This window comes from Penaeus japonicus, unplaced genomic scaffold (assembly GCF_977035675.1).
Source record: "Penaeus japonicus unplaced genomic scaffold, GWHDUDI00000001_assembly GWHDUDI00000030, whole genome shotgun sequence".
NCBI lineage: Eukaryota > Metazoa > Arthropoda > Malacostraca > Decapoda > Penaeidae > Penaeus > Penaeus japonicus.
Window position 1 is genome coordinate 6984770 of NW_028234432.1, and position 22746 is coordinate 7007515.

At 38.8% G+C, this 22746-nt stretch overlaps 1 protein-coding gene across 15 annotated transcripts in view; it reads left to right on the forward strand.

Annotated features, from left to right (window-relative positions):
• Lrrk (Leucine-rich repeat kinase) overlaps nt 1-22746 on the forward strand; it is a 46443-nt gene that overhangs the window by 16804 nt on the left and 6893 nt on the right. For 3 of the 15 annotated variants that reach the window (XM_086554922.1, XM_086554920.1, XM_086554923.1), the window contains exons 3-34: nt 1438-1597; nt 2843-2987; nt 3217-3353; nt 3560-3713; nt 3954-4230; nt 4952-5095; nt 7542-7792; nt 8181-8351; nt 8608-8766; nt 9045-9191; nt 9474-9666; nt 9882-10011; nt 10231-10479; nt 10900-11084; nt 12099-12370; nt 12583-12711; nt 13057-13224; nt 13352-13486; nt 13616-13761; nt 13914-14058; nt 14337-14507; nt 14701-14779; nt 14954-15178; nt 15536-15658; nt 16109-16311; nt 18112-18271; nt 18587-18804; nt 19014-19271; nt 19875-20080; nt 20353-20563; nt 20996-21079; nt 22450-22679. In XM_086554922.1, the coding sequence (XP_086411048.1) occupies nt 1438-1597; nt 2843-2987; nt 3217-3353; nt 3560-3713; nt 3954-4230; nt 4952-5095; nt 7542-7792; nt 8181-8351; nt 8608-8766; nt 9045-9191; nt 9474-9666; nt 9882-10011; nt 10231-10479; nt 10900-11084; nt 12099-12370; nt 12583-12711; nt 13057-13224; nt 13352-13486; nt 13616-13761; nt 13914-14058; nt 14337-14507; nt 14701-14779; nt 14954-15178; nt 15536-15658; nt 16109-16311; nt 18112-18271; nt 18587-18804; nt 19014-19271; nt 19875-20080; nt 20353-20563; nt 20996-21079; nt 22450-22679 (5665 nt within the window). The remainder of the gene's footprint in view (nt 1-1437; nt 1598-2842; nt 2988-3216; nt 3354-3559; nt 3714-3953; nt 4231-4951; nt 5096-7541; nt 7793-8180; nt 8352-8607; nt 8767-9044; nt 9192-9473; nt 9667-9881; nt 10012-10230; nt 10480-10899; nt 11085-12098; nt 12371-12582; nt 12712-13056; nt 13225-13351; nt 13487-13615; nt 13762-13913; nt 14059-14336; nt 14508-14700; nt 14780-14953; nt 15179-15535; nt 15659-16108; nt 16312-18111; nt 18272-18586; nt 18805-19013; nt 19272-19874; nt 20081-20352; nt 20564-20995; nt 21080-22449; nt 22680-22746) is intronic. The other 12 variants (XM_086554921.1, XM_086554925.1, XM_086554934.1 and 9 more) reach the window with 8 other exon arrangements.

A 22746-nucleotide genomic window follows, 5' to 3' on the forward strand; every position in this document is an offset into this window, starting at 1 on the left:
TGGGAGAACAGGAAGCCCTATTAGAAAAAGTGTCGCTCCACCTCCCGCGTTTGCTTTTTCTATTCATTCTTACGTTTATTTCAACATCTTATGCTATATTCATTCATTTGTCTTTATGTTCAGAGTACCATATAAAATCTCTACCTACACTCAGTCGATAGTCATCCCAAACCTTTCCTTAACGATAAGCGATGCCACCAGACTTTGGCCGCCTTAAATGCCTGTGAAATAGATAAACACAAGATAAAATGACACATCTCAAGATAACAACTAAATCGACTTCTTATATTACCTGCGGACGCGACATCTAAGAGGCCACAGAGATCATGGTGTTTGAAGGGCATAGTCGTTTTTGTAATTTTAATGTGCGATGACGCGGACTTTGACCATGTGGAAACTACCGTCGTGGGTGCCATCTTGACTGTTCTTGAACTGTGTAATGTGCTAACTTTATCGCATTAGATTTAGCAATGTATTTACTCTATTTGGCATTGTTATTATTTTTATCTGATTTGGTTACGTATTAATGTTACGTAATTATTGATGGTGGTAGCGTGCGAATGTTGAGATCTTTGGATCTGTCTCTTGTATTTGCAAATGAAGTGCCATTGCTTTAATTATTTTAATGGGAAGATGTTGATATTCAGTTGAAGTTTAACAAATTATTTTCTAAAAGGGTTTCTAAAAGGCTGAGTCGTACCTCGTGTGGAGTTTATTATTATCAGATACTTTGTTGGATGTTATCTGTTATGTAAGGAATTCGCGTTTCTTTCTTTGTTTTATCTTGTAAGTGAATACGAGTTTATGTGCTGTCGATTCCAAACCAGTGTCTCTTTATGGTTGCATTTATAGATATGCTACTGCTGTTTAATCCTGTTGTTGAATTTTATGCTATTATTGCTATAATGTGTATTTTAAGCACACACACACACACACACGCGCACACACACACACACGCGCGCACACACACACACACACACACACACACACACACACACACACACACACACACACACACACACACACACACACACACACACACACACACACACACACACACACACACACACACACAGAAAACACCGTGGCAATAAAAAATCAATATATATCATTAACTGTACACCTGTATAATTGCACGATCCTTTAAACTAGATTTAAGTGAAACTTTAGCAAAAGGATTACTAGTATTAATAATATTTTACTGTAAACAAGATAGTGTTTTGTCGATATCAGATAATACGGATTCTATTAGAATTAATTGCTAACTCATAATAAGTATTATATTGAAGTTGTGTTGATGATAAGTGTCTTAATAGCATTTTAGAAAAAGTTTTTTCCTAGCAATACCAATCGAATACCACTCATTATTCGCCCCAGTTCCTCTCACCCACCAAGGCTAATAACCCCTAATTTTTTCCCCTCTCTCCCTTTCCTCAGATGCGCGAGAGCTTGCCCGCCAGGAGCTGCACTCCGCGTTGCGCGAGTCCTGCAGCCGCGGCGATGTGTCCCGGGCGAAGGCCATCCTGCGGGATCTCGGCGCCGAGGCGGAGATCATCATCAACTCGGCGCCCAATGGATCCAACACTCTGCTCTTCAAGTGGGTTGCGAGGGCTTGGGATGGGGTGGGTTGGTGGGGTGGTGGGTTAGTTGGGGTGGATTGGGGTGGGTGGGAAGGTGTTAGTTGGGGTGGGTGGGTGGGTTGGGTTAGTTGAAGTGTGGGTGGGTTGGTGGGTTAGTTGGTGAAGTGTGGGTGGGTTGGTGGGTTAGTTAGTTGGTGAAGTGTGGGTAGGTTGGTTGGTTAGTTGGTGAAGTGTGGGTGGGTTGGTGGGTTAGTTGGTGAAGTGGGGGTGGGTTGGACGGGTTAGGATAGAAGAGGAGTAGGGGAAGGGGTCATGGGCAAGGAGGAAGTATGAATGGGTATAGCATGGGAATGGGTAGAATGGAAATGTGAATTATTGGAGACGTGGGTGGATGGATGCAGTGACATGAAGGTGGGTGGAAGGAAGAGGAGTGGGTAATGTGGATGGAAAGTGGGAAAAAATCCTTGTGCTAGATATGGAAAGTGTCAATGCTAATGAAATGAGTTCTTGGGTAATGGATAGACATAAAGCAAATTCGAATTTAGATAACGAAGTATATAATGAGATAGTAAGATGCAAATGTCTTTCTCTCTCTCTCTCTCTTTCTCTCTCTTTCTCTCTTTCTTTCTCTCCCTCCCTCCCTCCCTCTCCCTCCCTTTGTCTCTCTCTCTCTCTCCCTGCCTCCCTCCCTCCTTCCTTCTCTCCCTCTCCCCTTTCCCCCTCCCCTGCCCTCCCTCCTTCCCTCTCCCCCTCCCCTCCTCTCCCTCCCTCCCTCCCTCCCTCCCCTCCCTCCTTCCCTTCCTCCTTCCCTCCCCCCTTCCCTCCTCCCTTCCTCCCTCCCTCCTTCCCTCCCTCTCCCTTCCCCTCCCCTCCCTCCCCCTCCCCCTCCCCCTCCTTCCCTCTCCCCTCCTCCTTCCCCTTCCCCCTGCCCCTTCCTCCCCCTCTTCCCTCCCTCCCTCCCCCTTCCCCCTTCCCTCCTCCCCCCTCCCTCCCCCCTTCCCCCTCCCTCCCTCCCTCCTTCCTCCCCTCCCTCCCTCTCCTCCCTCCCTCCTCCTTCCCTCCTTCCCTTCCCTTCCTTCCTCCTTCCTTCCTCATTCCTCCTCCCTTCCTTACTCCTCCTTCCTCCTTCCTTCCTCCTTCCTTCCTTCCTCTCCTTCCTTCCTTCCTTCCTTCCTTCCTTCCTTCCTTCCTTCCTTCCTTCCTCCTTCCCTCCCTTCCTCCCTCTCTGACTGTCTGACTGACTGACACGCCCGCTTTTCCAGAGCTTGTGAGGAGGGTCAGCGAGAGATGGTGCGACTGCTGCTGGATCACGGTGCAGACGGCAGGATCCATCCAGTCACTAAGTACTCGCCTTTGTACATTGCGTGCTACTATGGCCGCAGGGACATCGCCGAAATGCTGCTTAAGGTACTGACGCTGCTCATTGACTCTTGAGGAACCGTATGTGTGTTGCTATACTTTTATATGGATTATTGTAGCTCTGTGTGTGTGTGTGTGTGTGTGTGTGTGTGTGTGTGTGTGTGTGTGTGTGTGTGTGTGTGTGTGTGTGTGTTCACATGTGCATTTGTGTGCATGTATGCCTGTGTCTGTGTATTTTCTCTCTAGGTTTGGCTTCATATTATTTGTCATCTTTCAGAAATTTCCAACTTTAGTCAACGTGTCAACTGTAGAGCGATGGCTGCCCTTACACGCTTGCATCATCAACGGCCACACTTCCGTTCTGGAATTGTTGCTCAAGTTTCCCTATCCAGAGGAAGCTTTGAGAAAGTATTGGTGAGTTTTAGTGTAAATATGTGCAGTATTTTGATTTTGAAATACTTTACGAAAATAAAAAAAAATGTGAATATGTTTGATGGGAATGAATTAATGAACCAAGATTGTAATATTATCTCTCCTTAACATAACTTTTACATGTACATTCAGACTGATTAAAACATGAAATGCGATTAAGTGAAATAATTAATTTGGTCTTTTTTCAGGGACAAAACGGGGCAATATGAGTATGAGATGGCATTTGATATCAACATGAAAGATGTCACTGGACAGAGTGCTTTGTACTTAGCGTGTTATGTGGGCAACCAAAAGCTTGTAGACCTTCTTTTAAAGCACAGAATACATGCAACCAAAGTTAAGGTTAGTTTTTTCTTTATTATTTATTTATTTTTTTTTTTATTCATGTTTTATCATATTTTTCATTGTTTTAGACAAACTTGTTTATATTAGGCAATTATTTATGCTAATCTTAGTAATGGAATTATTAATCTTTGAGAAATTAATGTATGATGTTTCCATGCCATTTATGTAATAGATTTAGCCCTTCAGCAAAAGTTGTAAAGATATACAGCCAAGCTCACATACATCTCTGGATTGCAGACCAAAGAGGAAATGGAGAAGGAGAGGCAGCAGAAGGAAATGGACTCAAGCAGCAATGACTCCAAGTCCAGCAGCAGAGAGAACACCAAGACGAGCATCGACTCCACCTCGGACTTGGCGGAAAAGAGTGACGACGTCGCCAGCCCAACCAAGCACCGCATATCGGGAGGGATTCAGGCTCTGATGTCGAAGCTGAACCTCGTGAAAACAGATGCCAATCAAAAGGATAACATGATATCGCCCCTTGATATCGATATGTACTGTAATAGCAACACAGGTGAGACACAAATGTGGCAGTCAGTATTATGGGGACTGTCTGGGAAGGATATGGTAAATTATATTTTTTGACTTTGAAAAAAGCTGATTTTATGATATTGTATGTGTTGATATTGTGCATCTTCCGAGATCAAGTTAGTTGATATTACCCATTTTGGGGTGGGAACTATTTCCCAAAAAGTCAAGAAAAAAAAAACTTTCTGATTAAAGTTTATGTATGAGAAGAAGAAATGAATGTGAGGGCCTATATAAGAAAACAGTATGATAATTGCTGTACATCTCAATTGTATTTCCGGTGATTTGCAATCAGTGAAGGATCTATTGAGCCTCTACAAACAGGAGTAAAACATGATTCTGAGAAAAATGCAATTAACAGTTGTTTCTTAATTTTCTATATCTTTTCCTTTTTGTGATCCTAAAGTTTAACTTCATTGAAAACCCAATCCTTTTATTTAGATAATCGTGTTTATTGCTTAATGACATTACATAAAAATTTGTGTAAAAACAGAAGGACAGAAAAATGAAATGTTTATATATGCAAACAAGAGATGGTATCAACATAAACACAATATAAACAATGCAATTATTTCTGAATGACCAAATTAATTTTATTGCCAGTTGAATGAATTGTACGGTTCAAACCTGATGTGAGTTTTTTTTAGTCAATTGCAATCAAGTAACTACAGCAAATACTAAAACTCAATTTCTCCCAATATACACAGAGACAGCCCTTCACATAGCTGTCAAAAACAAGCACCACAGTATCGTGTCGATGTTGTTAGCAGCTGGAGCCAACCCCAACCTGCGAGTGTATCTGCCAGATGATGAGATGGCCAGATTAGCCGAGGACGAATATATTTTCACAGGTTTGATCCCTTCTGCTTTCTGCATTGCAGATTTTCACTTAAAAAATTCAAATTCAGGGGATTTTAGGATTTAACATTAATTTGTAAATATTGTGAGATTTTTCTTTTTCATAAATGGGAAAAGTTCAAGCTGAGCCATTCATAACTTGTTTACTTTTGTATTATTTGTTTCCGTTACTTATACTTTGAGTAAGATTTTTAGCATAAAAACTATAAATTTGACTTTATGATTTTGCACTATTTATATTTTATGTTCTTATTGATAGATAGATACATATAGATAGATTAGTAACAGATGAGTGGGTAGATTTGAATTTTTTTCATCCTTTTTTTTTTTTTTTTACATTTTGCTTTATGTTCATAGTTTAGTTTATGGTTGATATTTTTTGACAGTTTTTGTAATCAAAGAGTAAGATTTACATAAAGCTGTATCCTTGTCTTTGTAAGTGAATTTACCTTGGACATTGTGACATAGCCAGAGGGCAGTGGTGGGCGATGGAGGTACATAACTCTTCTTAATCCTATGACGATGGTGCATCACACTCGTGTGACACAGCTAAATTCCTAATGCTGGGGCGTCATGCCAGTGTGACGTTTCCAATGCAATATTGCAATGGCCCAGTGTAGGGGTTTTCGCGTAGCGCGTGCCCCGTTGGGAAAGCGTTAACCCTTTTGCGCCAGGGCATATATTTGACTAATGGCGCTCCTGCCAGCTAGATAACAAGCACGTGCAGTGACTAAATGCAATATTTCTCCCGGCTCAATGCTACGCTGTGACTTTCAGAGCATAGGGTGATATTAAGAGGTTTTTGTATTTGTTTATACAAATGGAACTCCTACAAGGAAATACAAGCATAACAATGTAAATGTTTTTGTTTTGAGGGAGAGATTATGACATGATAGGACAGGATGTCACGTAATCCGGAGCGAATGGGTTAAGATTTGTTATTTCTGAGTTAATATCTGATACTGAAAAGTTCAGCCATAATTCATAGGAGTCACTGATACAACAAAAATAAATAATCCAGTCATGTAAGTTACAAAAGAAAAGAGTTATAGACCCTCTGTCTTTGAAAGTTGTGGGAGTCAAACCCACTTTCTGCTACCCTGCCCCCCTCTCTCCAGAGTCCAAAAATCCTGATGTGCAGCCAATGAGAAATATTAAATTTGGTTAAACAGATAAAATCAATAGAAGTAGATATAAGTGTATATGAGAGAAAATTTCTCAGCAATTTGAAAGTTTTTTAAAGAAAGAAAAAAAAAGACATGTATCTAGGAATGGTTTTGGACTTCTGATTAACAAACATATAATAAAAATTTATTTGTTTGCTAAAAAAAAAGAAAATTAATATCTCAGTCATGGATTATATTTGTAGCTGGTATTCTTTGTTATCATATATTGCAATTGTAGATGAAATGTGCTGCACTGTTGACTGTAATAGTGATTAGAGAGGCAGACTGTAGTTTGAAACAAAAGGAAAAAAGGTACATGTCGCTTGGTGGCAGGAACACATAGGCTTAAGTATTATTGTAGAATTATATTCATCTTCTTCTTCTTCTTCTACTTCTTCTACTTCTTTTTCTTCATATGGAAAGTCAAATTTTAAAGAAACGATCTTTGCTGGATTGGCAGTTAACACTCACATAAACTATTACTAACAATTTAGGTGCAAGAAAAACAAACAAAAAAACTTCATCTGCCGCTGGATATGAAGTTTCTTATCCAGTCTGAACGCGAGCAGCTGGTCGAACAGTGCAGGACAGTGTCTTCAGTAATAAAGATGTCTCGATACATAAAAGACAAAAACACATTGTGAATTACCTTTGTGGTTGCACAGACACATACATTTGGACATATTTAGATACATGCACACACACAGAACAAATGCACACGCAAAATACATATACACACACACACACACACAAAACACACACACATGTATACACAAAACACACACACATGCACACAAAACACACACACATGCACACAAAACACACACACATGCACACAAAACACACACACAAACACAAAACACACACACACAAACACAAAACACACACATGCACACAAGACACACACACGCACACAAAACACAGACACACACACAAAACACACACACAAAACACACACACAAAATACACACACACACACACACACACACACACACACACACACACACACACACACACACACACACACACACACACACACACACACACACACACACACATACACACACAAACACACACACACACACACACAAAACCACACACACACACACACACACACACACACACACACACACACACACACACACACACACACACACACACACACACACACACACACACACACACACACACACACACACACACACACACACACACACACCTGCACGCACACGGACTATACACTAAAGGTATTCCATTTTTCTTGTGCCAACAGACTGCTTTAGAAACAAAAACTTTCATTCAAACTTTGACTATGTATACAAAGAAATTAGGCTCTACCAAGCTCTATGGGGCAACAAAATTCCGTCAGGCTCCACAGCGCTGGTCGAGGCTTGCCGGAACAGGGACCTGGGCATGCTGGACCTACTTCTGAAAAGCCATGCAAGGGACGACGAGTGCAAGGCCCTCTTCATTGCAGCTCACGCCAAAGATGAAATCATCGTGTCCAAGCTTCTGGCGCTCAAGGTGGGCTTTATTTGAATATATATACTTATATGTATGTATGTGTGTGTGGTCAGTCTCTCTGATGGCTTCCTTTCTTGCTTTCTTCTTGTTCTTCTTCTTCCTTCGCTTCCTCTCCTCCATTTTCTTAGTTCCCTAAGGACACTCATCTTTATCCCCCTTTTCCACTTCTTGCTTCCATTATTTATCGGTATTGTAAATTCAGATAAGAATTATGAATTTCATGTTAGTTTTTATTATTATTATTTTTTTTTTTAGATGATATAGGTTTATTTCAGATGGAAATACAGGTTAACATTAGATATCCATGACACAGATTTTATATCTGCTTTACCTTAAATCCAGGGAACATTTCAATGACTGATTGTACAAATGTTCTTTTTGTCAACAGGCACACCCAGACCCAGAGTTCAAGGTGAACAAAAGAGCTCTAGAAATTAAACCGAGCCAACAATTCAGTTCCTTGAGTGTCAGTAACGCAGGGGGAGTTTACTCTTCACTGGCCCCCTCCACGCCGGTAATGATTAACTGGCATGGGCAGAGATGTCTGTCTTACCTGAAGGTGCGTCTCCTCTTTGAATGCTGTGAATACTAAAGAGAGGAATCCTATTATTATTTGTTTTAGATACATGGAGTTTGACTAATGTTTTTTTTTATTCAGTTGTTTGGTATTGAATGGTATCTTTGTTATTATTCACAGTTGTTTGATATAGGAAAAGATTGTTACTATTCATCATATATAAAGTGTATGTAATTTTGGCATAGTAAAGTATATACATGCATATATTTAGGTTAAACAAAGACATCAAACTCCACAGGACCAATGGCTAGTCGATGCCTCAGTGAACCTGAACCCAAAGCTGAGGTTGAGTCCACGCAACCAGGTGATCGCCCTGTATGCCATCACGCGCTTGGACATCTCAAACAATGCTCTCACGGAGTTGCCTGACATGATCTTCCAACTTCCTAGTCTGAAGGTAGGGAAGGCTATTTGTTGTTTGTGTGTGTGTGTGTGTGTTTTTTACAGAAGATCTTGTTTTTTCTGTTGATGTATTATCTCTATTCAGCTAGGTTTAAAATATTTACTGAATAAAGAAATACCTATGAGAATTGAGGATTTCAACATTGTGCATATTATAGGTCAGAAAATAGTATGTAAAGGGTATTCTCAGTTAACACATCTTTAAAAAAATAGAAATGAACTAATCTTTATTTAACACAGATATTTTGTAATCCTCCCTTTCTCCATTCCTAGACTTTGAATGCAGCCCAGAACAAGATTGAGAAACTCCCCCCAAACATAGGACATTTTATCGATGGCACTGTGACTCTCCCACGGAAAGGTTCAAAAAAAGAGCTTGTGATTGGTCCTTTGTCTGTATTAGAAGAAGTTCATCTACAGGTAAGAGGGACAAAGAAACTCTTGCATGTTGGTAAAAGTCAATATATATGGAATGTAAATGACCACTACACAGTATAAAAAAGTTTTGCTTTACTTTCATTTGTAAATTCTAAGGAGATTTCATAATGATGAAATGGGTTTTTTGTGTATTTTTGCCTTTTCATATATTTTTTTCATTGTCAAGGCTGCAAAGATGAGAATAAGTTTAAGAAATATTTTACTGTGAATTTCTTTTCACATTTTTCTTTGTTCATTCATTCATCTCTTCTTTTATAATTCCAGGACAACAGATTAGACTCTTTACCGGACGGAATCTTTACGCTCCCAGCACTCCAGCTTCTTGACGTGTCCAACAACAAGCTCTCCTCGTTACCGTACAAGATCTGGACGGCTCCAAAACTCAGAGAACTAAACGCTTCCCTCAACCTTCTGCATGACCTCCCTGTGCGACCTGAGGGACAAGGGCATGACTCTGGTAATGTATTGACTGTTTGTTATATTTTTTTTGTTATCATTTATTGATTGAAGTATTAGATATGATTTTGGTAATTTGATCATTTGCATCACTGAAAAGTACTTTGTAAAGATATAAAGAAATTTGACAAGGATTTTTATTCTCTAAAGAGATTCTATTTCGTTCACCTTTCAAATTTTATGTGCTAATTTTTTTATTATCATCATTTTAAAAAGGTGTGAGTTCTGATGCTGTGAGTGAGGTGAGTGATGAGGACAGCCTCTCATCAGCCAGTGAACTACAGCTTAGTCTCATGGATGAGTCCACAGATGAGTCTCCAGCACGGAGGAAAACTCCCGACCCCAGGTGAGTTTGGGCCTTGTTTGTCTGTACCATTTTGCCCTCATGTGAATTTTTGCCTTCATAGGCATATATTCTTTTATGTTAGTTGCTTATGTATTTAGCCCAGTATGATTAACTGTTTTTGCTTTTTGTTTGGAAGTACTTTGAAGAAATACTGTAAAGAGTTGAGACAGTTAATATGAAGGAAAAAGGTTAAATGTTTTTTTTTGTGTATTTTCTCAGAGGGGTTCTCTCTCTCGGCAAACACGGCAATGTGATCACCTGCTGCCGACGCCGAGACTTGAAACACCACAGCCTCTGGTCCAATGCAGTGGAGATCCAGGAGTCTCTCGTGGGTGTCAGAGAGACGGAAGAGGAGACATTGTCCAATCTCCAGTCTCTCAACTTATCTCACAACTCTTTTTCGTCCGTTCCCAGTGGCCTGGCCTGCCTGGCTCTCTCTCTCAACCGTCTCAACCTTAGTTATAACAGGTAGGTTACACTGGATGGTTTTGTGACTTTTTTTTTTTTTTTTTTTTTTTTTTTTTGTGTGTGTGTGTGTGTGTCTGTGTGTGTGTGTGTGTGTGTCTGTGTGTGTCTCTCTCTCTGTCTCTCTCTCTGTCTCTCTCTGTCTCTGTCTCTCTCTGTCTCTGTCTCTCTCTCTGTCTCTGTCTCTGTCTCTCTCTCTCTCTCTCTCTCTCTCTCTCTCTCTCTCTCTCTCTCTCTCTCTCTCTCTCTCTCTCTCTCTCTCTCTCTCTCTCTCTCTCTCTCTCTCTCTCTCTCTCTCTCTCTCTCTCTCTCTCTGTTTGTGGTCTGTGGTCTGTGCAATGTATTAATTTTGTTTCACCTTTTAAATATTTTAAGAATTGCTATATTATTGATCTTTATTCATATTAATGTATTTGCTTCTAGATTAAGTGAGATGGGTGCAGCCATTTGCTATCCTGTTGGGTTAAAGCAGTTGGATCTCTCTCACAACCGTATCCGAGCCTGGCCTACAGTTTCTCGTAGTGAGTCGCTGGAAAGCCTCGAGTCAACCTTGCCATCATGTTATGCCCTTGCTGAAGTATCCAGGAGCACTAAATTTGCATGCCAAGGTAAGTAGTAACGGGAATGCCCTTGCCTCTTTTCTTTCGTTTGTGGTTGTCTCCATATCTTTTGTTAAGAGGTATGGTGTCTTGTCTCTGTTGGGTTTTCTTTTCGTGATTAGTCTTTCGTTATCGAGTCTGATTATGTTAGACCTCCAATTAGTTAAGAGGACATTCTCATTTTACACTTAACCTGTCTATTATTTGGAAATTTAAATAAGTGAAATTAGTTTGTAGTTCATATAGAGAAAAAGAAGAATATTTCACCTTTAGCTCCAGTATTTCCAGTTCTAAATGATAGTGATAGATTGTTTTTGTAAACAGTTATTTTCTATGATAGATAATTTATTTGATGTAATGATGTATATCTGCATATCCTATATAGATTAAAAATGTATTGAAAGATAGGTAGTACAAACCTAGCAGTAGGAAGCTGTTTCTGTATGTCAGTAAGTGAATGGATGACATTATAGACAGGATCATATATATGTTATGATTGTGTATAGGTGTGTGCTTAGAAATTTATTGACGTCTGTGTCAATAAGTGTGGTTGTCTCTGTGTCTGTACCTGTAAGTGTATGATTGCGTGTGTATGTTTGTAGACATGTTTGAATAGTGAAATATTTTTTAGTGTTTTTGAAGGATAGATAAATTGATAAGTTGTTATTGTAAAATATATACTTAGATATTAACAAAGTAGAGATGCTGGTTTTGAGTAAAAAGAGCTAAAAAGGAAAGAAACATCTCACATGGTCTGAAATATTCCAATTTAGAAAACTAACAATTAATTATAGATAAATCTCTTTGCATGTTGGTAGATATTAGGCACCACAATGTCTGTTCTTGTAATGAGTTCTCTTGTTTACTTTTTTTTGTTTCTTTTTTTACCCATGAATGATAAGCACCAAATTAAAAATATCTGTTTCTTCCCTTCCCTTCCCTTCCAATTTTTCACACGCTCTCATCTGATCCCTTTTTTTCCTTTACTTCTATTTTTATTTTATTTTTTATTTTTTTGAGTAGTACAAACTAGTAAACTCCACCCCTTCTCCTTCCTCCCGCCTCACAATTACGTAGGTCGAAAGTACAGCCAGAACCTGAACGTAAATCGCGTGAGGGGGGGCACCAGCTCCCCCATGGGCGTTTCCCCCACCCCTGGGCTCTGCATCCACCGCCGCCACATCCGCCTTGAGTCTCTAAGGACACTCATCCTGGCCGACAACTCCCTCACACGCCTCAACCTCTACCTGGACGACAACGAATTCTCTGTTGTTACGGAAGTCGATGAAAATGAAGTGAGTTTGGGTTTGTTTGTTTTTAGTGCACATGTATACATTTTAGAGTATTTATTGTATTTTAGATGTTCTCTTAAGTAACCTAAATATGGAAGAAAAGGAATATTTCTGTTCTTTGTATGTTTTGGAACTTATTCACTTTCAATAGTTGGAGAGAGACAGAGAGAGACAGTGTAATTGCTATATGAACTTAATCCCCTCGTCACTTCCAGGCCAGTCCCGTCCGAAGCAGCGCACCAAGGAAGTCCTGGTTGCTGTTTCCTAACCTGTCGATGTTGGACGTCAGCAACAACCTCCTGAGAGAGTTGCCAACGACACTGCATGAGCTTACAAACTTGTCTGTAAGTAACAGTTGCACCCAAAGAGCAATATATAAAATTGAAGGAAAGCAGATTTTCTTCAACTATAGAGTAACAAGAGTAACAGAGGGATTCTATATCTGTAGCATATACAGAGTAACATAAAGCAGTAAATAAACACAGAGGGTAATAGGACCACAATCTTCTAGATAAAGGGTTACTGTATCTCTTTCCAGGTTCCTGGGCATTACAGTGCAAAGTTCATCATTTTTATGCAATGGCCTGAATAGGGTTTTAGTATTCTAGTTGAGTAACATCTTTTTCATTTTGCAAATGCAATCATCTGGAAAAGACTTTGGAGAATTTATCCCTCTCTTTGTCCCTCAGGTTCTCAACATATCAGGGAACAGCGACATTACAGAGCTACCCCCAGAGATGGGACTCCTTTCTAGGCTGTGGAACCTCAATACACGAGCATGCTCTCTGCAGGAGCCTTTGAAGTCCATGATTGATAGCAAGAAATACAAGACTATGGATGTGATTGGATATTTGAAGGTACAGGGAGATCATTCCACCTTTTTTGCATTGCGTGATAAAACTAGTCATTTTTGTTACAGATTTTCAGGGTCATTTTGTCCTGATTTGTTGTTAATTGTGTATTGTCTATGTTCTTCATACACAGAGTATACTAGAGGATGCAAGACCATATGCCCGCATGAAGCTGATGATTGTTGGAGTGCAGGGCATTGGCAAGACGTCCCTCCTGGAGCAGCTCAGGCAAGAGGGGACTGGGTCATACAGGAAGAAGCCAGTTGAGGTCAGTTCCTCAGTTTTTTCTCGTACTCAGAAGTTGTTGTTGATGAAGTCTGATTTCATGAATATTAAAATACTTTTCTTATAGGTATGATTCTACAGATTTATATATCCATATTTTTTTTTTTTACAGCACTGGGCCAAGAGAATGGGGAACAAAAACATCAATACCCGTACCTCCAGAGGAACTAGCATGTCGACTGTTGGTGTTGACATAGGCGACTGGATATTTGAAAAGAAAATTCGAGGGCATAGTAACTATGGCCCGGTGGTGTTCAGGTAAATATTTCAAAAACAATTTATGAATTTTATCATCCCATCTTCTTCAGAGAGTATAGTATAGTATTTTTCATCAGATATACTTTTCCTTTCCCTTTCCATGTTTTAATTTGCATTTTTTTTCTCTCTCTTTCCTTTCTGATTACTATTAGGACGTGGGACTTTGGTGGGCAGAAGGAATACTATGCCACACACCAGTACTTCCTCTCCAAGCGGTCCCTCTACCTGGTTGTGTGGAAGATCAGTGATGGCGAGCGAGGGGTGGCTGAGATCCTACAGTGGCTGGTCAACATTCAGGTGAGTAGACAGAGGTGCTTATTTCATTCTTATAAACATATAAATGAAGATTAAGGGATGCAATTTTTAAAAGCTTTTAATTCTTTATTGGTGGATATAGAGAGGTATGATTATTATCTTATGTCAGTTGAAGTTGTCTTGTGAAGTTCAAAGATGTATAATGAAAGAAACACTTGAGAAAAGGGAGTACTGCAGGGAGCTTGTCAGATTACACTTTCAAGTCTTGTTGTGTTCTTAACATATATTGTAAAATTATCATATTCATCTTATTCTTCAAGGCTCGAGCTCCAAACTCTCCGGTGCTTATTGTGGGAACACACTACGATCTAGTGAAGGAAAAGTTCCCTCCGTCATGGAGTGAGGATCTCCAGCAGATGATAAGAGACAGATTCATCAATGTCATTGATGCGGATAAGCTTGGCCTCCCTCGAGTGTTGGACACCATTGAGGTAAGCAGTCATTGCCTTGGAGGATTGCTGGAAGAGGACAGGGAAACATAGATGTGAGGGCAGCAATATTGGTTGTTATTGGTTGTTATTTTATTGGTTAGGGAAATTACAGCCATGAAATCAGGGGTTAAACTCAACTTCCATTTTTCTGTTAGCAGCAGTCTGTTTCACAAAGGAAAAACTTGCTTTCTAGGTGAGCTGCAAAACACGACACAACATCAAGCTACTCTGCAACTTGATATATGACACAGTGTTCTCCCTGAAAACTCCAGGTGAGTGTTATTCTCAGCAGGGAAGTAGAACAGACTCAACATTTTAAATTTCACATTTTAAATTTCATTTCACTTTTACATGACCTGAATGCAATGTGAATTCAAATGCAAGATTTATTCAGTTTACTGGATCCCCTTCCTTGGCATTGTAGTTCATAATCCTTACCTCCACAGGGAGCAAAGAACGCCTCCTGGAACAACGGATCCCAGCCTCCTACCTGGCCCTTGAGGATGTGGTAGGAGTCTTAGCCCTTGAGAGACGAGTCCAGGGCAGAGACCCAGTGCTGCCTGCAGACAAGTACCAGGCACTTGTCACTCAGGAGATGTCAGCCAGAGGTCATAGGCCTTTCCGGGACTCAGCAGAGCTCAATCAGGCCACAACGTTCCTGCATGAGAATGGTATTTTGAGAGGGTTATTCCTGTTAGGAATGTGTTGTGGTACTTTTCTTTTTTTATTTTTGTCTCCCCTTTTTTATATAGTAATTTCTGATATGTGAAGCAAATTGGCTTTGGTAAAGTTCACTAAAACCTTCATAGTTGAATATTTAAAACTTATTGTCATTTTGACAATATTTACAACTTATTTTCATTTAGACAGAGGGTAGTTATGAAGAATGTGTTAGAATATGGGTTGCATATCCTTATTTAGAGAAAGGATGTATAAAGAAAGAATCTACATAAAAAAAAATTTTGTTTAGCTCTTGACCTCCTGTTATTATTTTCCATATTATATTCAGTGTATTCTTTTTCTTTCAGGTGTCATGTTACATTATGAAGACGCAACGCTGAAAGATCTTTACTTCCTGGATCCACAATGGCTGTGTGACATGCTTGCCCATGTCGTAACCATCAGAGAGATCAATCCCTTTGCTCGGAACGGTTAGTAATGATGTTTGTGTGAAAGAGTGAGAGGGTGCGGTCGTGGTAAATAGAGGAAGAGGAAGAAGGGTTTGATTTTGGTATGAAAGGAATTATTTTATTTGATTGTTTATAGGTTTATTTGGTGCTGAGAGTGATGTTTAGTTTTTTTTTTTTTTTTTTTTTTTGCTCTCTCTTAATGAATGTGTAATCCATGGAGTGTGTAATTTCCCTTTTTAATGCCTTCTTGTGTGCAATTTTTTTTTCTTTCTTTCTTTTTTTCTTTTTTTCACAAAGCTTAAAGATAAACATCCAGAACATCATCTTGGTTATAGAAAAAATAGCAAAGTCTGAGTTGTATTTCCATGCTTTTCAGCCTGAGCTGTGCCTTGCACTCCATGAGTTATGGTAATTTGAAAATGACTCAGGAATGCTGATAACTCTTTGAATTTTTTCTTTGTATTTTTTCAGGCATAATGAAATTAGACGACCTGAAACACGTGTTCAAATCATCCACTTGTGCCCCTATGGATGCCAAGTCGTATATAGTGAACCTCCTGAACAAATTTGAGGTTGCACTCACCTGGGACAACAGGACACTGCTCATCCCTTCCCTTCTGCCGTCAGAGGAGCAGCTGCGTAGTGGGCTCCCGGGCATGGACGTGAGGGTAAAGGTGCTCGCAGTTCCAGGGGGAAAAAGTCCAACTCCTTTTCTTTGGTTTAACTTGAGTTTTTGCTTTATAGATTTCTGTCTTCTCTACTTTTCTAGTTGTTTTATTTTTTATTGATTATTTCTTTTCAGCTTTGCTTTTAGGGATTCTCTCTGTGCCTCTTCATGCCTTTTCTGTACTTTTCATGTAGTCTTGTAGTATAGTTGCTTTGGGTTTCATAAAAGAGCTTATGAGAGTTCGGTAATACAAAGGCCTATATAGGGAGAAGGAAAAATAACTGTCAGCAGGATAAGTTACCATTAATATTATAATATCAAAGACATATATTCTTTAATAACTTACCCCTCAGATTGCTGTTATTAAGTTTCATTCACAGTTAGTGTAATATATAGTGAAAAGCCAACATTTAGAGATAGCTTTTTCTTGCTCACTTTTGACCTTAACACGAGATTATAGAACTGGTAGTGGGTCTGGATGGGTGTTCCAGATGTGCATGGCTATTATGAATAACATCCACCTAACCACAGTTAACAGCATTCAATAATTCAAGCTTTGAATCCAGAAAGTAAGGAACTAACAGATATGATATACCAAAATTGATGACTAAATGAATGCAAGCAAAACTAAAATGAATGTAATTTTGAAACATTATAGAGCATATTCAACACAATAGCTACATATAGATCTGCTCATTAGAGTTGATATTATGATAAGGAATTATTTTTTGTGGTGGGAAGCATATAGATGAATAGTGAACTTTAACATGATGGTCATGTTCACCACACATTTCCTTACATTTTTTGTCTTGAGAGCTTTGCTACATTTTATATTTTTTAGTGCTTCCCATGAAATGGACATATGAATTCTGGAATTATAGTAGAATTTATATAACCTGATACACATCTATTTTTAATAATCAGCTTAGCTTGGGCTCATCATTGTTAATAGTTTTATATATATATATATATATATATATATATATATATATATATATATATATATATATATTATATATATATATATATATATATATATATATATATATATATATATATATATATATATATTTCTTCCCAATTATGATCTTTCAAATGCCTATAGACTATTTAAAATCCCTTTTCTATTTTATTGTTTCATGAGTATACCTTCAAGATACTTATGATTTCCATTACTGGAAAATGTATTATACTTTCTCAGTTTAATGAATTCCTGTATAAAGGTTATTTTCCTTTGCTTTTTCTTTCCTCTATTAAATGTAATGATCTCATTTCCTCCTCTCCTCTCCTTGGGCAAATATTCCCCCTGTTTTTTTAAGATTAATATTACTGTTTAGTCATTTGGATATTTAATTTCGTTCAGATTAGATAAAAAAAAGATTAGTAAGCTATGTTTATTCAAGTTTGTCTTTGTGGACTGAAATAGAGACAGAATTTGATAGATATTAGAGAAGATGTTTTTTGTCTTTTCATTCATTATATATTATCTTAGAACTCATCTTGTGTGATTACTTATGTATGCATGTAAAAAGGGTTAATGGTTGTAAATATGTATATATTGCCTTCAAGTTCATCTTGGGATTTAGTCAGAAATTTGTATAGTTATAAAGCGGGTAAGGAGCACATAGGAATATCTTGATTATAAGTTTGATATGCTTTCCAACAAATACCTTTTCATATTTACATTACATTGTACATCATCATCTTTTTTGTATGGACTATTATTATTATCATTAATTATAGTTGTATTTCTTTTATTAATTTGTTTCTCTCTAATTCTCATCTCATTTATTTTATTACTGTGTAGATCCCAGTGCGATCGAGAGGCTGGGCTGTTCGCAGCAAAAAGTTCTCCAGCTCAACAGGCTCCACCATTGTTGGGAATTCGGCCTTCTACATGACCAACGCTGATGCCCGTAAGCCAGCCAGGCCACTCTCCTACCATGGTCTCACCACTGAAGCAATAGGTATGGGAAGGGTTGGGCACTTGCTGTGATGTTGGTCGGTGTTTATGAAAGCTATATACTTTTGTGACTTTTTTTTTATATACACGTGTGGTTGTCCTGAAGCCATTTTCCTAGTGGTATGCAGTACATATTGGTATATACTTTCGAGTAATTGCAGTAGGGCTGCTGGTATTACTCTAAAAGTGCTACTTGCCTGCCTCTACTTTAAAACCAAGAAAAGAGAAAAATCCAAAAGATCCATATGGCAATAAAAGACTTGCCTTATATCCTTTTAGATATTTAGATGCATTTTTGACCACTGGCCTCTTCTTCCAGGGAGTCCCAAGAAGGAGTCAGAGGAGGTGGGCCTAACCCCCTCAATGGACCCCCCGGCAGTGCAGGTGACGCATCGCTCAGCCCCCCACGCAGCCATCCGGAGGCTGCTGCTCATGTCCTACTTTCCTTCGGGCTTCTGGTCTCGTCTCATCACGCGCATTTTAGCAGATGATGCTGTCGTTGACATCATTAGGAATTACTTTGTCATGCCCAGAGAGGTACTACTAGGATTGTTGTTATTATTATTATTATTAGCATTAGCATTAGCATTAGCATTTTGATAGTAATTCATGATAGTGTGGAATTTTTTTATTTCATTCACTGGAATTAAGGGGTAGTTTGTAATACCAAAGTAGGCTTAGATATGAGATATGTTCATTATCACAAGTAAAACAACAGATTCCTGATTTAGACCTCTCACCCACAGGTGCTAAACGACCGTGATTTATCATCGGTGTTAGGAGGGCAGGCGGAGTGGGTATGCTGGCAGACGGGTATGGAACTCCACTATGCCTACACAACTCTCTTCCGCATGAGGGAAGTCCTGCCCATGCACATGCACTGCCCACCTTCGCATGGGCCTCATACCCCTACTCATGGAGCCAACCACACCAGTCAGCTGACTTATGACTACAAAAGCATGCGCTTCCTTGTCAGACAGGAGGGCGTGTGGTCAGATGTGGAGGTGTGTAATTTCGTCTTGGTATTTTTGTTCATAGTTTTTAATTATTATTGTTTCAGGTTAGAAATATTCACAATGGGTTAATGCTCTTTTTTTGTTGGTTCACTCTTCTAATAATATTAACCCTATGACGACGGTGCATCACACTTGTGTGACACTGCTAAATTCCCGATGCTGGGGCGTCATGCCAGTGTGACGATTCCAATGCAATATTGCAATGGCCCGGCATAGGGGTTTTCGCGTAGCGCATGCCCCATCGGGAAAGGGTTAATATTTATAAGCATACATATACATATATATATGTATATATATATATATATATATATATATATATATAATATATATATATATATATATAATATATATATACATATATATATATATATATATATATATATATATATATATATATATATATATATATATATATAAATAAAAAAATATCTTTCATATGTCATTTTATATTAGTTTATATAAAATTTCACTTCTGAACTACAAAGAAAATAATCAGATTGGATAACTTATTCCAAAAGCATATAATACCCTTAGAGCACTAGACCCCAAAGTGAAAGATGTTAATAATAAGCCGATTCCCTTCCTCCGCAGGTTAACAACTCAGCAGTCCTAGAGATCATCCTACCCAACGAGGCAGTGGTGATCAAACGTCCCTTTCAAGAAAATGATGCTACAAGCACAGCCGCAGACATTCTAGCCTGCGGCATTCAGTCCGTTGTCCTCGATCCAGCCCCTGAGTGTGTGGCCAAGCTCCTCTCACTTGCAGTGGACCACATTGACACCTTGTTAGAAGATTGGTAAGTATGTTGATTTTTTTTTTCTTCTTCTTTTTTTGTTTTTTCAGCTTTGTCATTTTCTTTTGTCTTCCTCTTCCTTCTCTTGTTCTTTGTTATCTTTTTTTGTCTTCCTCTTCCTCTTCTTCTTTTACTTCATTTTCATCTTTATCTTTCCTTTGTTCCTGTTATCTTTTCTTCTTCATTTTTCTCAATAGTCTGTATGCTTTTTCTCAATTTTTCTCTTTTCTTTCCTGCCAATATATTTGACACCCATTCTTCTTCTCCCAAACCAGGTACCCAACTCTAGGCACGAGGTTTGTACACACAAGTGAGGGCAAGTTCTTAGTAACACGGCTGGTTCCATGCCCTGTCTGTCTGGAGTGCCATGGGCAGCACGAAGGCCCTGGAAACCACCCACAGGCACGACACCTTCCTGACAACTGGGGTTCATTTGTGGAGATGAACCCTCTGTACTGTTCCATGACGGCCTCACAGATATCACAGGTGAGGATGCTTGGAGTAGTATTTAAAAAAAGGGACGGTGATAATGATGAAATTTATCTTTGTTATATAAAAAAGTTTTTTTTTGAGAACATCATGAGACATGCATACATGTGAGTTATCATAATATAATCAAAACAACTACTTTTACATCTGAATGATGTTTTCATGATTCTGTTATATTTACTCACATGGTAATTAGGGTTAAGATTAGGGTATCACCATTTTGTTGTATTTTTCTGCACTGACAGAGAAATTTCATTGTGTTGTTTAAGAATTTTCCAACTTACACATTCTGGCCAGTCTTATTTGCTGTGTGTACTTCTGTTATCCTGAATTAACCCACTTCCTTTCAACTTCTTTGCATTCTTGTCTTATAACAAGGCTCCCTCTTTGTGAAACGTTTACTAACAATCTACTGCCGATACACTACAGGACCTCAATGCCTCCTCCCACACCTCACTGGAGCGCTCTCTTCTCACTAATAGTTTAATGGGAAGTCTGGCTCCGTCCCAACAGGTAAACACTCGTGCAAACTGGATTTCTTGTTGTTGCGCGGAAGTTGCCATAGGGCCAGTGTGCATGCTGTTAGTTCTCTCTGCTTGGATCATTTATTTTTTGATTTTCTTCTCTCTCCTCTTTTACTTTTTTCTTCCTCCTGTTCTCATCCCCTTCTTCCTCATATTCCCCCCTCTTTCCCCTTCTTCTTCATTGTCGTTTACTTTATATCTCTCTCCTCCATCTCTTTTCATGAACATTAGTTACACTGCCCTTTCTTAAGATAAGTAAATCCTTCAATTAACCCATTGTGGACAGGTGCTTTGACGTACATGATGACCCCGGTTAGGGCTAAAAGACAGGTGTCATTGCATTCATATGCAACATTGGACACTGCTCACATTTGTAAATTTTTATGACCATTGAGATGCTAGTTTTAGAGCTACTGCTTTCCAAAATCAGCTTGAACCCTTGTCTTGTGATGTTTTAAGGGAGTTTTCTCTTTAGGCAAGTCTGTGTTGCCAGGAGCATGGAGGAAATATTATCCCCTTCACTCTAATTTTTAGTCAGTGCCTGTGTCTTGACAGCCAGTTAGCTCATTCAGGCCCCGAGTCAGCAATGGGTTCATTATTTTTTTTCTTTTTATAATTAACTTAAATCCTAATTTTCCATGCCTCACTGCATGTTTGAATGTTTTTTTTTTCTCTCTTTCCCTTTCTTATATGGAAGCACCAGAATAAGAAAAGAAAAGGAAAATATAAGTTATTTTAAGATTGAAAATTTGAAAGTAGAAAATGTGGATGCAACAAGCTATAAGCAAAACTTTTCTCTCTTATTTGTTTTTCTGAGAGCTCTTTTCTATATGAATTGCCTTTTAAACAATAGAAACTTCATTACTTTTATTATAGCTTATTTTAAGGCTTGCAATTATGGTAAGCATACCACCAAATGTTATGACCTAATTTCTCACATAATGAAGGGTGCCCCTGCCCTGTTTGTGATAACAAAGTATGTTGAAAGATTGCTAGAATGTTTAAATTTATTATTATTAAGTAAATCTAAAAGTTAATCTATCTATCTTTTAGCTTTGGATTTCATTCTGTAGTGTTGTGGAATTCTAAATAGGGATGACAGTAATGCTTGAAATTTTGTTATTAATGAGAAAAAAAAGAAATGAAAAGAGTCAATAGTATGGAAGGGTTTGAATTAACTCTTGTGTTATAAAAGAAAGACCTTACTGTAAAAAAAGAAGGAGACATTGTGAAAAGGAAAAAGAGAAAATTTATTCATGACTTTAAGATAGTGCCATGATGATGAGTGATTCCCCAACATCAATCATCATCAAAAGCCATCAATGCCAGATTTTGAGAGTTCCTTCCTGCATTTCCCAGGGTCACCCACTAGGAGGCGTCCCGTCCCCGCAGCCAGGTGGAAGATCTTCCACGTCCTCCACAGCCGCAGGTGGAGGAGGAGGTGGAACCATGGGAGGGGGAGTGTCGCCAGGTGGAGCAGCCATGGCGGGGAACATGTCTCCGCAGCTTCCGAGACGCAGCTGGGGATCTCGGGAATCATACACCTCCGACGGAGACAGCGGCGTTGGAGCTGAATCTACTACCTCAAGGTATGTCTTAGGGTCATGGAGAGGAAGGGATTCTCTTGTCTTTCCTATCTTATTATTCTTTCCTTTT